The sequence below is a fragment of the Lissotriton helveticus genome, chromosome 10 (assembly GCF_964261635.1).
Source record: "Lissotriton helveticus chromosome 10, aLisHel1.1, whole genome shotgun sequence".
Taxonomy (NCBI): domain Eukaryota; kingdom Metazoa; phylum Chordata; class Amphibia; order Caudata; family Salamandridae; genus Lissotriton; species Lissotriton helveticus.
In genome coordinates, this window is record NC_136071.1 from 792606861 (window position 1) to 792624224 (window position 17364).

The following is a 17364-nucleotide window of genomic DNA, read 5'->3' on the forward strand; positions in this document are numbered from 1 at the left end:
CAATTAGGAGCAAAGAGAGAAAAACAGGACCCAAGTCGCCCTCCACTCATATAGTCATACAAACAATGACCGGGTCCCCATAGGCAATTTCATATATTTTCAAAAGTGTAATTGTAAAAGTTGCAAGACGACATACACTTTTGAAAATATATGAAATTGCCTATGGGGACCCGGTCATTGTTGTTTGTATGGCAAGCCTTAGCCAACCAAAAATCCCCATTTCTAACACCCCTGAAAAGGAATGGATTCCATAAAAGAAAGTGGCCTGCAACAGTTTAGCAAGTGGTTCAAAACAAAGCGCAAAACAAACAGCTAAGTAGATCATGGCTCCGCATCTTTCTTAGTAAAGACATTTATGTGCATATGGCAAGTAGCAAAAGGTGGAGGAGTCTATTCCCGTGCGTGGTAGGCAGTATAAAGAAATTCCACCATATAATCCCCCATTAATTCACAATACCTTAGAAACCGTTTGTGAGAAATTTCAAGCAGAATTCATGTATAAAGGTAGCCTGTGTGGGTATGCAGTTATTCGCTGAATAATGGTCACCTTCTTGGTCATGAAGCTCTTTAGAGCACCTTTAATACATGCCCATTTGAAACATGCTGTTACATCAGGCCAGTGTTAACCCTAAAACAATGCATTAGGAATATAGGACTTAAAATAATGCTTCTCTGAAAAACAGATACAGAAATGCTGACGATTGATAACCACCTCAATATCACCTTGTTTAAGAAGACATGGACAAACGGGCCCACTTCTGCTAAGACTTGCCTTCAAGCTACAAATGCATTCAATGGTATAGTTATTGGTCGACCTAGGACACCTGTAGAAAAGACTTAATGGTTTTCATATGCATGATAAGGCGAAATTTTATATAGCTGGTAAAAAAGATAAGCAGCCAATATCGCTTGAATTTTCTGTACATAATGAGTCCCTTAAATGTGATAAAATAGTTTGCAGGAATCTAGAACACAAGTGGAGGACTACAAAATCTCCTGGGGACAAAATTTCCAAAACTTCGTTGGGAAATGACCACAACAATATTAAAGTAGTAAGAAAGACTCACATAGTTGACAGGACCAATAATGTAGGAAATTCAACAAAAGAACTTTGTAAGATTTTGAAAGATTTACCAACCCCTCAATCTGTGCCTTGTCAATCTCAGCTTCTCAGGCTCTTTGCGATGATCTCGCAAATCACTTTGAAGAAAAAAATTCTAAGATTTACAAAACATTTTCCAACAATTCGGACCCAGAAGGGTTGATTCCTTCCAACTCTTTAGTCATTACTCACCCTACATTTCTGGAAACCTTTAATCCGGTTACTCCTGAACAAGTGTTGGCATTGATTAACAGGATCAGATCTAGATCACCAGATTATCTTGACCCACCTCATCATGGCCACAGCCCTTCTCACCTATATCACTGACCTGTTTAACCTCTCCTGAGCATGGATTCCTTCCCAGTAAAATGGAAAACATATTGTGTCAGACCAATCCTTAAAAAAAAAAAGCCACTGCTGATCCTCTATAGACCAATATCACTGCGCCCCTTTCTTGGAAGGGTTATGAAGACCGTAGTCATTCGACAACTCATTTTCTAGAACCCCACTCGGCTACATCCTTCCCAGTCAGGTTTCCTGGCCTATTATAGCGCAGAAACCGCACTAATGGAGGCTCTAGATTCGATCAGGCTTGCTCTTGATGAAGGGGAACTCTGCTATGCTGGCTCCAATAGACCTGTCCTCTGCTTTCAACACCATTTCTCATGCAACCCTAATCCAAATACTAGGGGAAGATTGGTGTTGGGGGTAAATCACTAGGCTGGCTAAAATACTTTGACTGATTGAACTGATTGAACTCAATCCTTACAGCTAGATCTTTATATGGCCTAAGACAAGGGGGTGTCACAGCGATAATCTGTGCCCTACCCTCTTTAATATACAAGTGGTCCTCCTGGTCAAAGGGATAAGCTCATGCAGCTTTGTTGTCATTTCGTATGCAGATAACATCTTATCACTTTGAGGCCTAACCCAGAATCCAACAAAGATTAAGGAAACGTACTAACAAGATTGACTCTTTGATGTCAGCCAACTTCCTCCACTGAACTCCAGTAAGAAAGAAATTCTGCTTTTTCAGAAGGAGCATTCTTTTTGGTCTGACTGGTGGCCTATGGAACTGGGTCAGATTCAGTTCCCAAAAGAGGTAGTTAAAAAATCTGGGCATCTTGATCGATGAGAACCGGTCAATGAAAGAACATGTGAATTCAATCCCTGGATCATCCTTTGGTCTGATGCATATGCTTAGGAAAGCCTTCCAATGGCTACCTCTACAGACCAAGAAATCACTCACCCAGGCACTAATTGCTAGTCGACAGAATTATGAAAATGCCCCCATGGTTGCAATGAATGAGGGACTTTTTGCTAAGCTCCATGTTGTAAGGAAACTGCCGCCAGCCTGGTCTGCAACCTACCACCTCAAATCTCCTTCTGAACCCACGTTAAGATCCTTGCACTGGCTTCCCATAAAAATGTGTACCCTGCAAGCTTCTGTCTGGTCCACAAGTCCTTACATGGAAGTTGCCTGTTTGCTGCAAAACAAGCTGCTGCCCTACATTTCAACCCACAATCTTAGGTCTAGTAAGCAACTTCTACTGCATGGTCCGCGTATACGCACACCCATACATGGACGCCGCTCCTTTTCTCTTTTTGGCCCCTTAATACCAATGTTTTCCACGATTCCAAAATCAGTTACCATTGCATCGGTGCTCCTGCATTGATCTAGTTTTATTTGGTTTTAAAAACCTAAAAACTAGTCTTTTTAACCTTTAATCTCTGTTAATTCTGCGAATTGAATTAGTGATGTGCATTAGCGCTGAGAGACCCCCTCGGAGGTGATTAGTGCACTTAATATACATAACATAACGGGGGCAAAACACAAAGGCAATTGTACACTACATCGTAGTTCAAAATTAGATTGTTCCCTTCATTGAAAATTCACACAGCAAGAAACTAACTGGAAGGAAGAATAAGGTCACCGATTCATCCTTAAAAATATACATACCTGTTGGCAGCAGTGGCAGCTCCTCTGCTAAGGCATAGGAGCATCACCACACTGCTAGTTGAGCAGTGCAAAAGAAAATAAGAAGTTATTTTTTTTTTGTCAAGACTCCAGCCAGGACGGGCAGGGCTGGGCTCCCTGCCGTCAGAGGGAGCGGGAATGGTTTGCACTACCTATGTGAGCTTGACAGTATGGTCGGCCCTCTAGGGCCGGCTAAACAGTCATGCATGCTCTCCACTGTGCGGTGTTGCGCAGCCCAGTGAAGAACATACCCAGCTGCCCAGGTACTGCCTTAGCGGCCAAACAGGCCACTCAAACCAATCACGATGCGGCTTGTGCACAGTCTTGATTGGCTGGGAAAGTCCAGGAGCCATGTGCTTCTGGTAGTAGAGAGCAAGGACGGAGGAAAGATGTGCGGCAGCGAAAGCAATTTTTTTTTTTTAATCCCCATGCCTCACCCCCGAACCGCCCAGTCCACCCCCAATCTTGTACAGAGGCAGTCACCACTGGTTGGGAGGAGTCTAACAAGTTAAAATATGCAATCGGCAATATATCAATTTGGGTAATGAAGTTTCCAGGAGAAGCAGCTTATACCAATGGAATTTATTTTTCGAAAACCACTAATATTCTTTAAGCAGGTCATAGATGGGTTTCGGCTTTACTTCATAAAAAGCTCTCAACTTTTGCTTCATGGGTAACTCTCCCACATGTTCCCAATCTTGTTCCATAAAACAGTAGGAATCCATTTTTAAAATATTTGGGGCATCGTGTAAATCAGTAATAGCGTTCCCAAAACAATGTACTTCTTAATACCTGATGAAAGCCAGAACATTTTAATTAGAATCGATTGACAAAATGCTAAAGAACATGCAGCAACATTGTTCATTAAAACTAAACAATAGGCCACAAATTCTTTTTTTTTTTTAAAGATTAAAATGAACCCTTACCTTTTCATTTCCAAACTGGCTTTCTTGTTTGGTTCAAAAAGTTTCCGAAGTTCTGAAACTGTTAAACAAAAATTCTCACTGAAAACCATTATTATAGAAACGCTGGTAGTCACTTACGATTCATTGAAACACACTGGACTACAGACTTATTACAGAAACTGTATAACTGCATACAAAAGACCATTGTGAAAAAAAGATTTTAAAAAATTAACAAATCTAGCATACATGGGATGGGGGAAGACTGCTAAACTAGAGAAATGCAGGAGATTTCAAATCTACGGCTTGTCTTCTTCTAGGTCATTCAGTCCTCATCAGGACAGCCACAAGTAGCTGTACAAGAGGGTGCGACACTTGGCAAACGAATGAACAAACAAATAGAGTGGTTAAAGCTGCTCCCGAAAAAACCTGCAAGAGGACTGAAGCACGGTGTCAGATCAAACTCAATTATGCAAGTAAAGACAACACCGCCGGGTATCCCCCGACATCAGTCATGATGGGCAGATGGAACTCCTAAGCGCTTGACAGGCAGGGAATACAACAGAGCCATAACCCCACAGAGCCAGAACCCCACAGAGCCAGAACCCCACAGAGCCAGAACCCCACAGAGCCAGAACCCCACAGAGCCAGAACCCCACAGAGCCAGAGCCGAAGTGCCAGGCTTATACAAAAATTGAAAGCACACGCTTTGTGGTCGTGTTCATGTTGAAAGGGGTGAATCAAAACACCTTGGGTAGCTTCCTTTTATGGCTACAGTGGGAGGACAGCATTTTAAGCCTTGTGCTCTAATGGTGTGAATATTGTTTAACCAAATGTTTGCAACTAAGACAGTGGTTGGGTGGATAGTAAAAACCTTTTATGTGGGAGCTATCTGGCTTCATGCTGGCTGACTAAGCGATAATCCAGGAAAGAACCTGGGAAGGGAATTGGATTTTTGTTGACCTGTGGACAGATTTTTAAAATCTATTCTTTCTTTGATACAAAGCCAGGATAAAGGCTTCAGTGTAGAAATCATACTTGGACACCACCAGGCAAAGAAGTAGCTGGGCAGCAGGACACAGATTCTACAATGGAGTTTGTTGTGAGACCATTCATATGTCATTGTAGTAATCTAAATGGGAGGTTACGACAGCTAGTACCAATGTGACTTTATCAAAGTGCTGTTGGAACGAGAGGCTTTTCCACCATGAGTGAGACAGAAGTTCATTCTTGTAACTGCATTCTACGAGGAATTACAGAGCGGTGGCGAACAAAAAATCATGCTGCATAGTATTTGCTCTAAAGTTCATGGTAGAACCAATGAGTGTCTAGATGAACGGGCGGCATTAGGTCCAATAGGACCTTTGGTGCTCATGAGGCAAAGTCAGAGCATACTTCACAAATGTTTCCACTGTCGTCTCCTCAGCTCCTACTTTAGTTTACGTTGCAGTTGCTTGCTGCGTTTCTGGAAACGAAAATGTAAGCCTCCTAGAAGTCTGGCCAGAGGGATCATTTAAGCATCATGGAACATCACTACAGAGGTGATACTCCTAGGGATCCCCATGTAATGAGGTGGTTCTGCATAATATAGGTTCTTGATCACAGACAAATGCTTTCACGAGAAGGATGAAACCAAGAGCCTAGCTCTTCTTATTGAAACTGACCATGCCAGGCCACTTTAATCATCCGGGATACAGATTATGTTGGTGGTGCTTCCCAGTTCATTTAATTTGTGTCACATTGTTTAGAACTCTGTAGGACCTAATGATTTCTTACGTAATTGAGAGGTCGTGTTCTCTATTGTACATTGCCTAAAGAGAAGGTTCACACTTGTGTCCTCCATTTTCAAAATTTTAATGGGAAGGAGGGAGGAGTTCAATGCCATTCTGGGTTCAAACCATAATGTCATTCAGCTCTTTCAGATGACTCGGCACTCGTCTCGGCACTCGTCTTCTCCGGGAATAACTATAATACGAGTGGAAAGCAGCTAAAGTCCCAATTTGAGTCTGGCTGGCAGAATGGATCTCCAAGGAAACCTTGAATCAGACACTCCCACCTTTAATGGGCAGGGACAGGGCTCTGTTATTAATTAGGTCTTAGTTCCACCTACCATGGGCCACCATCCATCAATGTGGCGTTAGTGCCTTCAGTGATCACAACCCTATTGAGGTATCACTGGCTTTCCCTAGGCCAGTTCATCATTGTGTAAAGGCTGGCCCCGTGTGGGTTTGCTTGCACGATCAAGGCCTGTGGCTTAGGTGACAGGGTGTGGATTTTTCTACATTTATCCAGCTGATATAATCTAGTTTTCCTTTACTAATGGATCATCTGCTGGTGGAAACTCAAACCAGTTTTGCTATACTTGAGGCTTTTAAATCCTTGAATGTTCAGATCAAGGGTAATCTCCAGATTCAGGTGAAGACTTCAAAAGAAGCTGCACCAGGTTGGCTTGATAAAGAGTGTTAGTGCGCTTATAAGTTGTTCGCGAATATAAGTTTGCTAAAAGGAGCCAGTTATTCCTTTTGTTTATAGATCGGTCCAGTGCGGTAGATCGGGTCAAACGCAGTAAGCTTTGGGATATTCTTTTGACCATAGGGATGGGAAAGTATTTGGTTACTTTTCTTCGGGCGCTACAGTGTGGCGTCAGCGCTTCCGTCAGAGGTGGGTCAGATGGAGAATGCACGGACGCCTTTATATTACAATGAGGTGCCCGCCAGCGCCGAGTCCTGGGCCCCACCTTGTTTTTACTGGACACTAATGGCTTAAATGCTTCCTTAGTTTCTTCAGGGAAGGACGTGTCATTAATAGAGTCAGTCTGTTCAAGTTTTGCTCTACAAAGACTATGCTGTGTTAATGTCCCATACCCCTAACGGCCAGAGAGCCTTTATCAGCAGCTTTAATATAATGGATGGATTGGATTTGGACACTAATATAGCAAAAACCAAGTATATTTTATGTGGGAAGAGTGCCAGGAAGATGGGGTCATTTATTAAAGGCAGGAGTAGGACTTGAGTTACAGAATTCCTGTACTTGGAAGTTGTGTTCGATGAGAGATCCACATGGTCGCCCTGCAAAATTAACCAGTGCCTACACTTTAGTCATTCTGTGGGCACATTGTTTGACTTTTCCAAGAGAGTGGGCAATAGGCCAGTACAGCCCCTTCTGGAGGTCTTTCCGCAAAAGTGCCTACTGGTCTTAACGTATGGTGCAGGGGTCTGGGGTTACCAGGATGTCACAACAATGCAGGAGGAGAATCAATGTTGCCATCGTCCCCTGGGGTAAAAGCTTTCGACCGCACAGGAGAAGTTTGGCATCCCCTATGCAGCTGATCAAATTAGGGTGGCCTTTTTGGTTCTTTGGGCATTTTTAGCCTACCTTCCTTAATAGGGAAGGTATCACTGATTGCTCAAGGCATGAGAAGGGTACTGTTACTCCATGGTTGGACTATGTGAGCCATGGCTAAAGAAACTGAATGGGAGGACATGTATTAATTTGACCTTGCTCACAAAGGTGGACATATCTAAGGTTAAACGCCTTTTGTCTTATAGCGGGGCTTCCAGGGAACAGTAGCAGTTGCGAAAAACTCATGCCGGACTGCGCAATCATAAAACCTTCCCCACTCTTGAGCAGTATTTGAGTTGATGAGTTGTGAACCCTTGGGAACACACACTCCTGTCCAAGTTGTGCCTAGGGACTAATAGATCATTATTTCCCCCATGGGACAATTTGATCCTGTGCTGTGCTCGTCTGCCCATGTGATGAGTCTGCTGTGCAGTCTCTTAACCGCTCTATTTTCTTCTATATATACTATGCTTCTGTGAAAAAATTATTTTTCTCTATTGATCTAAACAGTTCTTCCATTTAAAATTTTACAGAGATGTTAACCTACCTACTTTTTGCCAGTCTAGGGCTTAGCATTGTCCACTTGTAATGTTTAAATTGCGATTGTTCGATTGTCTGTCAATGTATGAGAAGGAACAAGCAATGTTCATGTGTAATGTTTACATTGGTTTGCACGATTGTCTGTCAGGAACAGGCCATACCATTGTTACCCAATTAGGGATTGGTCCTTTTGTGAATATTTTGCACAACGCCCATTTGGAGCAACCACAAAAGACGTAATAAACAAAAATATGCATTTGCAAAGCAAATTTATCTGTGGTTGGTTGGCAGAATTCTGGCTTTGTCAATGATGGTTTTGCTGTGCGATTTAAAAAAAAAATCTATATATATATTTTTAGAGGTGCAGGGTCGTCGCTAATAAAATTTTAAAAACACATCGCAGTAGTGGTTGCTGGCATTGAAGGAAACTACGTTCGGGTCGGATGTACACCTTGTGAAAGGGCAGAATGCTTAATTTACAGTGAAATTAGCTAATGGCTGAAGTCAGCTGAGCACTACCCCATGTTGAATGAGGTAGTGGGCACAAGAAAAATGTGAATGACACGAGACCAATTGATGAAGGGGGCTGGCTGGAAGTCCCTGTACCTATAATGTATAAAATTGAAATGGTTACTTACCACTAGTAGTTTTACAGCTTGAAGAGTTTTTTGGATTCACATGTACATTATTCCAGAATCTTATGGTTAGTCTTCCTCTTTTTGTGGTTGTTGGGCTAGTCTAGCCCTTTGGTGCTATGTCCAACCTACTATGATATCACACGCGCACCCCAGAAGCCCCTGGGCATAGTCGCCATCTTCAGATTCTTTTTACCCCTTTGGTGACTGTCAGTTGGCTTCCTCTGGGTCTTCAGTGTTACATAGGCCCTTCCCTCTGTCTCACCTCATTGTTCCTTGGAGTGGTGGAGGGTTGCATGTGAATCCAGAAAACTCTTCATGATTAAAAACTGCTACAACTAAGCAACCATTTTGTTTTTCCTTTTCTAAGTTGACTTGCTGTGCATTGGTTTTGTAGCAGCATCTCTGATCACTCCTGGTAGTGGTGTCAAAAATTATTTTTTTTCTTTACTTTGCCCTACTTCTGACTTCTTGTTTATATGTATGCCCACGCAATAGTGTTTGATGAAGGTGTGGGCTGCTGACTATGGGGCAGCCATCCATTTTTCATTTAAAGGCACATTCGCTATGAAGTCTAAGGTCTCTCCTTTCTTCCTTGTGGAGTGTGCTCTGGGCTTTGTACCCACACACATGCCTGCGGTTTGTAGCATAACTGGATTGTTTGCTGGCACTATCCACCTTGCAATGGTGCCATTTCTCATGTGAGCCGGTCCGGAAGTCTGCAAAAGATGCAAATAAATGGCTCTCTGAGCTCTCCACTAGATGTACCTTCAGTGAGGCACATGCTAGTCTGTTATCAAACAGGTAAGTGAGGTATCTTATAGTGGTGTGCTCTGTTCTGCTGTGGAACATTCTGCTGTCTACACCACAGGACATACTTCTGCCATTTTTCTGTGTAGCTCGTCCTTGTGCTTGCCCTTCTGGAATCAGAGGAGGTCCATGGATCGTTTAGGTAGATTTGAGTATCCAAACACCATGTACTCCGGAGCCAGTCCACTAAGCCCAGGTTGCTATAATCTGGGTGGTGGATCGTCCCTCATTTAATGGAGAGATTATGTGTTTCTGGTAATTTTCTTATTATCTTTTAGATTTCCTTCTGCCACTTCCACAAGGTCTGAGGACCAAGCTGGTCTTGCCCACTTTTGGACAATTAGGATCTGCATGATTCTGAAATTTTGCTTGTTACTAGTGGTATTTTGAAGGGGGGGGGGGGGGGGAGGTGTTTGGGGTGGTGGTGGAAGGTGTTGGGGGGGGGGGGGGGATGTTGACAGCCGAATGTAAATCTCCCTGGCAAGTCCATCAACATGGCTTACCCCTGGGATCGGCAGAGTGGGTGCCTGGAAGCTAAGTCTGGGTATTTTGCATTGCCCAGGATAGCAAACAGATCAATGTATGGAGTGCCCCACAGACGGAAGGCATGTTGGAGCACTGGATCATTCATTTCCCATTCATGGAGACAGATGTTTGTCTGCTCCTCTGTTTTCTACAACTAGCAGGTGTATTGTAATTAGGGTTTTCTCTTTGGACGGCCCAGGTCCATATATCTTGGAATCCTTTGGACAGCATGTCAGACTGTGTTCCTCCCTGCTTGTGCAGGTAGAACATCACGGTATGTATTGTCTGTCTGAATTAGTACTGTCCTTCCCTTCACCATGTCTGAAAGATATTTAGGGCTATGAAGACAGTCTTCAGCTCCAGGACATTTATGTGCTGGATAACTTCTTCTGCATTCCATTCCACAGCCCTCTGATTTTCAGTTCCCCATATATGCCCTTCATTTCCGGGTGGGACGCATCCGTGGAAATGGCCAATTTTTGAGCTGGTTGTGTGCAAGGTCTTCCCACGGTCATGTTGTCCACGTTCCACCATGTCATCTTCTCTTCCACTCCGCATTTCAAATGCTAGATCTTCTCATCTCCCAGTTCCCTGTGACCATTGGTTCTGTATCCACTCTTGCAGTGGTCTCATGTATAGTTTTAATGTGGGATCAGTGGGATACATGAGGTCACCATGCCTATAATTTTCCCCACCGCTCACACTGTTCAAGACTCACCCTTGTTGTAGAGGCAAGTTTGCTCTGTCACTGCTCGAATCCTCAGAGATAGAGAAGGCAGAGTTGATTCTTGCTCCTAGGAAGATATTTTGTTTCTGGCTTCATTGAAGACTTTTCCAGGGTTATAAATGAAATCCAGTCTATGGCGTGTGTTTATGACTGTACTAGTGCTCTTTTTGCATTATGTACAAGAGCTTGCATTTATTACCCAACTGCCTAAGTATAGATGCACATGTAGTCCCTTTCACATCAGGTGAATGGCTACTAATGCTAGGCTTTTTGGGAACTCTGGGTGCCAATTTGATTCAGAAGGAGAGCACCCTGAATTGGCAGTGGTCCTTGTAGGCAACAAGCAGGAGATTTTTGTTTCTGTTTGTGATTCATGGGAATGTGTAAGTAGGTGTCTTTGAAGTCTATGGCTGTCATGTAGTAATTTTCCCGCAGTCACAATATCAACCTTAATTCTTTTTGTTTTCATAAACTTGTTTAGGAAGCAAAGGTCCAGGATTCATTTTAGATACTTGTCCGGTTTTGGGGTGAAGAAGTAGGTCGAGTAATTTCCTGATTGATTTCTGCTACGGGTACTCTATTTTTATTTTCCTGCAGTTACTGCACTTGTTGCAGGCAATGCCGCTCTAACTCCGTATATGTGATCCTGTCCTTAGTTTTGTCTCCGATGGTCTCTTTAGGAGTTCTATACAGTAGCCATGTTGGATGATGTGGAGTATCCATTTGCCTGAGGTGACTCTCCTTCATTCAAATTGGGCCAGCAAGGGATTTTGTTTAAAATTCTCAGTATCAGCAAAAAAGGGGACTCCGATTATTCAGAGTCCCCTTTTTTGCTGATACTGAGAATTTTAAACAAAATGCCTTGCTGGCCCAATTTCTTCAAACATAGTATCTGCCCAAGCCCACAAGGGTATATTGGGTTGCTCACCCTTTCTACAAATCTCCTTCATTCATGCAGGAAGACCTGTATTCGGCCCCTAGCCCACTGGTGTTGTGGTGGGGCATTTAGTAGGTGCAGTCACTTGTTGCAGGATCTTGCTCCTCAGGAGCGGTGCCCTTTTCCCCTGGTTATGCCTGAAAGCTCTGGTGGCTGCATTTGTTGGAACTGCCACGGTTTCTGTGGGTTATGCCTGAAAGCTCTGGTGGCTGCATTTGTTGGAACTGCCACTGTTTCTGTGGACCATGTTGCAGAGCCGTCTGTTGATAGGATGGCTGCGTTGCTGTGCTTTCAAACCCTCATCAGCTCATTGGTCTTGTTGGGTTGACCCCTGTTCTTTAACACCCCCATAACCGTTGCTGCATCCTCGTCTTTTTTATATCTGTTGCAGGGTGTGGTGCACCGCTGGTCCAAACATGCTTTCTACTGTTAAGGTTTTATTTGTGATGTCAGCTTCAACCTCATTATGGTTCTGGACAACTGCAGCCTGGCGTGCCTACTCATTAATGTCCCTTTTGCCTCCTGTCTCCTGGCCGGGTCCTCCATATCAAAGCAGACTCTAAGCAAGTGTTTGCTATTACTTTCAACTCTTCTACCAGTGATGCTCCCAGTTTCTGGAATTGCCCTGGAGGCATTTTAAAAGTTCAGACCTCTTCGTACTGCCTATGGGCATAACGGTTGAGGAGTGTTTTGTAGTTCGCAATTTTCCACTGTCTGAGCTCCTTTTGACATTTTGGTTTACCATCTTCACCTTCTTGCGCTCGTGCTTCGGAGGGGGGGGGGGGGCGTGGAATTTGGTACGTTGGCCCTCGTCATCGAAGGGCCACAATGATGAGCCGGCTACTGCAGTTCCCTTATGTATGTGGATTCTTTTGAGGAGTGTTTGTATTCCTTCTCAATTCTTGATGTTGCTGTTTTGCATGATGCTGGTTCACTACTTTCTTCAACCAGGATGCTTGGCAGCATGGGGAGATATTGATCTGGGATGGATATTGCTCTGGGACGGTAGGAGGGTCTTTGGGAGTAAACTGGCCTAAGTCCTCTCCATCTTGTTGGGCCCCATACTTGTCCATTGCTCACTTTATAACTGCATAACATATAGCAAAGTCGTCGGGCGGTGATGGTCGAGGTCCTGTCACTCTTCTTCACCGCTTTCAGCATCTTGGAAGATTGTTTGGTCTTCCTCATCATAGGGGAACAACTTGTTACTCTTCTTGTGGCTCCAGGGTTACCGATGGCTCAAGCTCACCCTGCTCTTCTTCCTGTCCTAAAGGTTAAGGGAATGCTGCATTCTTTCACTGCGGCACCAAAATCCTTTTTATGCAGTATCGCTGCCATTTCTGCCTTGAGCAGTCTCTTCTTCCTCTTGATTACGAGGGTTCGATCTTTGGTGCCAATGGTTTCCAATGACTTCGAGTCCAGCGAGCCCGCTGATGCCTGGGCCTTTACTTCTCATTTCAATGTCAAAGGTTTTTATAAAGACTAATCGCCATTGGGGCTTTCCTTTTGGGTCCTGTGGAATTATTTTGGCCTATAGTCCCTTTGGTCACGGGATGCTTAGACGCTGAGGTAGTCTTATGCAGCTTTGAGTGCAAAAGTTTTGTCTCTGCCCCGCAATGTTTTTGGATGTTAACTTGATCTGCTTTTGAGGATCTCTCTCCGTGGCACTCTGTCAGCTGTTTGGTCTCGGTTTTGCCGACCTCTACTTCAGCGTCTGAATGTTCCACCTACACTACTTGTCTCAACGTGGTCCTCTTCCTCACTTGACAGTCCAAGTTCCCTCAGTAATGAGCCCCTTTTCGTTTTGTGCCTACAGGCTTGTGTGGCGTTTTTGCATCTGTTTCTCTCGCTCTCAGGGTCTACGGCCAGAATTCGGAGTACACTTTGCATGTCTTAGTGTTGTGAACCCTTGCCAGGCAGAGATTGCAGACCTTGACTTGGTGTTTCTGGGCAAGTTTAGGTGGCACTAGGAGTAGAACCTAAAGGGAGCATTCTCCATGTCCCAGAGAGGTTCTCTCCCCTTTCATGCATTCTCCAACCACGTGGTTAACAACGTCTACAGCTTACGGTGTACTTCCATCACCTATTCGGTGTTCATATGTGTTTTTGGTGTTTATACTTTGTCATTTCCTTTCTCTTGATAGACAATCCATAAGTATGTGGCAAAACTGCTGAGCCCTCGGAGCTTAAGCAGTTGTTTCCAGACCCAATGGTGGAAAAAAGAATTGAAGAAACGCCTGATCTGAGAGCAGTGGTCAAAGTAATCCTTCCTTGATTCTGCAGCAGTCGTATCATTCTTCTCCTAAACTAGAAGACCGTCTCTCCCATTCATTTAGACTTGGACCACTACGCATAATCTCATGCACAGACCCAACAGAAAGGAATATGAAGACAGGCATTCTGGTAAGTGAGAAGGCATGAACGGGAATGTTTATTTTGTATTCTTGACAACGTTCAAAATGCCTCATTTAAAACAAGTGGGAATTCTTGAAAAACTTATAATAGTCAATGTCTCCTACAACTGAAAATGATCCTCATTTAAATAAATAACTGTTGCTCATATAAGAGTAATAAACCTTCATTTACTCGTCCATTATTCTTTTCCATAAATACACTTTCATTTACTTTCTATTATACTTTTCCATACATTACGTTCTTGGTTCGAGAGCCAAGGAGGACTACTCTGTGCTTGGCTAAAAACAAGCAATCATGTGAGATTTAATTGGAATGTACAAAATGAAAATAAAGTAAAATAAGATTCTGGGAGGGGCGTGGCTAGCAGCCGAGGATGGCGGCAGCATAAGGGACAGGCTCCGCAGTTGAAGCGGCCTCTCCGACTATCCGGCCCATAATCCGACACTTTTATCAACCCCAAGGAGGGAACCAGAGCCCAGGACCGGGCGGCGTGAGTGGCGGAAAGCGGCGTCCGAATACGACGACTGGAGACCGAGCTCTGTCAGAGCTGCGGATTGGCCTACCCTGTCCGTTTGAGCCGGGACCTTACCTGAGCGACTGACCCAGCAGGAAGTGAGGCCGCCCGGGGAACCTGCGCCGGAAGTGTCCGCATATCGTCCACAGCCCCGTCTGACTACACTGCCTGCCGCCGGGGAAGGGGTGGCGGCAGCTGCCCACCTTGGCCGCTACCTCCGGACCTGTGTACTGCCCGACTGGAGAGCTGAGGACTGTGAGGGTCGGCCGCCAATATCCTGGTCGACGGAGGTTGGTGCACGCTGCCCGACCGCAAAGAGGTATTTCCCCGCAGTGTGTGACTAACGGCAAGAGCAGACCGGACGGTGTACACTGCCGTTGGCGCCCGGGGTCCGTCTACGCTGCGGGCGGGTGAGGGTCTCGCCACACACAGCACCCTGCCTCAGGCGCTCCTCGATCCCCGTGGCAGCCTACACATCGCCGGCCACGCAACGGAGGATCTAACAGCACGATACGGTTGGTGTGGGGGGGCGAGGAGCGGTTTCCCCCCCCCGTACAGCCAGTCAAGCTACAGCCGGCCACTGCAGCTCCCCCGCGGAGCCACAAGAGGATCACCAGCACCGCAACACACCCGTGCACCCCACCCGGGAGATGGACACTGGGAGCACAAACCCGCCCTGAGAGACATGGGGGCTGAGGGACGAGTCTGGGCCCAATTGGTGAGTCGCACCGCACCCTGCGGACCACCACTGGTGCGGGGGGGCGGGGCAGTCATACAGCACCTGGCGGCGCTTGGTTCGCTAGCACCTAAGGACAGCAGAGTGGCTGCCTAGTCGCTCGGGCGAGTGGGCGAAGACACTAACGTACTGCACCCGCTGCGGGTGAGGTGCACAGACCAAACTAGATCGGAAAGGCCGGGAAACCGCGAAGAACACAGCCATGGCGGGAAAAGGACCGAAGAGTGGCACTACGCAGGCCCGCTTAGAACGCTATGCATATGATAAGCCGGCCACCTCCCCCGCGGCGGGGAAAGAGACGGGGAGCAAATCCGCGGATGCCCCGGGGGGAAAGAAGGCGACACTTGACGACGTAATGCAGGCGTTGGCTCAGCTACAGACTACGGTGGGCTCAATCTCAACGGATGTCACGCTGCTCAGAGCTGACCTCCACAAAATGTCGGAGAAAGTCAACGCCATGGAAGTGGTCACGAAATCCCTTGTTGAGGATGTCTCTGAACTCCAACAGGAGATGGCAAAGTTGGCGACGGACAACAGGATACTACGCGAGAAGCTCGATGATCAGGAGGGGCGCTCCAGGCGCAACAACGTCCGCATAATTGGTGTGCCGGAGTCGGAAGGCACGAGAGCCGTGGACTTATATGTAGAAAGCTTGATCACCACTGAATTTAAACCGAAAGGACTGTCCACCTTCTTTTCCGTAGAAAGGGCGCACCGCGTGCCAGGTGGTCAACCGAAACCAGGGGCGCCCCCACGGCCTATAGTTGCCAGACTGTTCAACTTCCGGGACCGGGATGCCATCCTACAGGCGGCACGGGCATCCCCCCCCGTCCGACTTCAGAACTCCACTGTAGCTTTCTTCCCGGATTATACGGCGGATGTCGCTCGCAGGCGAAGAACCTTCTTCGAGGTGAAGAAAGAACTCAGGGCACGAGAGATCCCATATTCCATGCTCTTCCCGGCCAGGCTACGGGTGGTAGCCGACAATTAAACATGGTTCTTTGATACCCCGGAATCCGTGCAAGACTGGCTGGAGGGATGGAGGCCTGGCACTCGCCCTCGGCGGACCAACCGGCATCCGAAGGGCCGTAATGCCGGACATCTTCCGGAATCCCAGACATCAGGGGGGGCCCGGACAGCGGCTTGCCCATGAGAGAAGAAGCTGGGGCCGAGGACAACGACGATTGATGGTCTTCAGGTTTTTGCGATTTGATAGACTTACTGTGCCGCAGGCTCACTACCCGCCATTGGACACTGGGTGATGGACCTCCGGGGAAGAGAGTGAGGGACCGCTGACTGCGGAGAGTCCCTCACCCCGACGCGCAAGTACACTGTTTTGGGGTTGGGGCAAGCACTCTGCTCAGTTGGGGGGGCGGGCAGTTTTGGGTCCGCGTAGCAGGGGGGCAGGGAGGGGGGGGTGTAAGGGAGGGGGGATGGTTATTGTTGGGGACCAGTTGGTCCCACCAGTTGAAGTTTTGACACATGCACATGCTGATTGGTATGACACTGCCTCTGCACACTATCACACGCAACGAGGGGGACCACAAGAAACTAGGCATGCTGACGCCGCGCCTGCTTCGTGCCAGCCCACACGCACTGCTTCACGCATGGGGAGACTGACTCGCTGCTTGACGAGATCCTTCTATAAGTCGCGGGATGAGCTGCATCCTGCAGACTTCCTCAGACCTCGTTACCTGCGATTGCCATGGCTGGGGTAAATAGTCTCACCCCACCAGCCCCCTTACAAATTATGTCCTGGAACGTTAGGGGTTTGGGTGATAAGATCAAAAGAGGCCTAGTGTTACAGGGAATTAGGAGGCAGGGACCCGCCCTGATTCTTTTACAAGAAACACACCTGATGGGGGCGGCCACAGGGGCATTGGATAGGCGAGGATACCGCATGATCGCACACGCAGAATTCACCTCGGGGTCACGCGGAACAGGTATATTGCTGCGGAAATCCTCCCAGTTCATAGTGATATCCACAAAGATAGACGACCAGGGCCGCTTCGCAGCGGTACATGGCCAGTGGGAAGGCAGGCAGCTGAATGTGGTTTCTGTGTACATTCCGCCTGCACTACAGGCAGTGGCATTGCCAGACCTTGGCAAGTTCCTCTTAGACCTCCCTTAAGGAGAACTTCTCATAGGTGGGGACTTTAACATGACTCTACACAACCCCCTCGATCGGTTCCCAGCACGTA

The 17364-nt window shown here is 46.5% G+C and overlaps 1 protein-coding gene across 30 annotated transcripts in view; it reads right to left on the reverse strand.

Annotated features, from left to right (window-relative positions):
- Nucleotides 1–17364, reverse strand: part of SVIL (supervillin) — a 761399-nt gene that overhangs the window by 435694 nt on the left and 308341 nt on the right. For all 30 annotated transcript variants that reach the window (XM_078663371.1, XM_078663368.1, XM_078663380.1 and 27 more), the window contains one exon: nucleotides 4007–4064. In XM_078663371.1, coding sequence (XP_078519497.1) covers nucleotides 4007–4014 — 8 coding nt within the window. In that variant the 5' untranslated portion in view covers nucleotides 4015–4064. The remainder of the gene's footprint in view (nucleotides 1–4006; nucleotides 4065–17364) is intronic.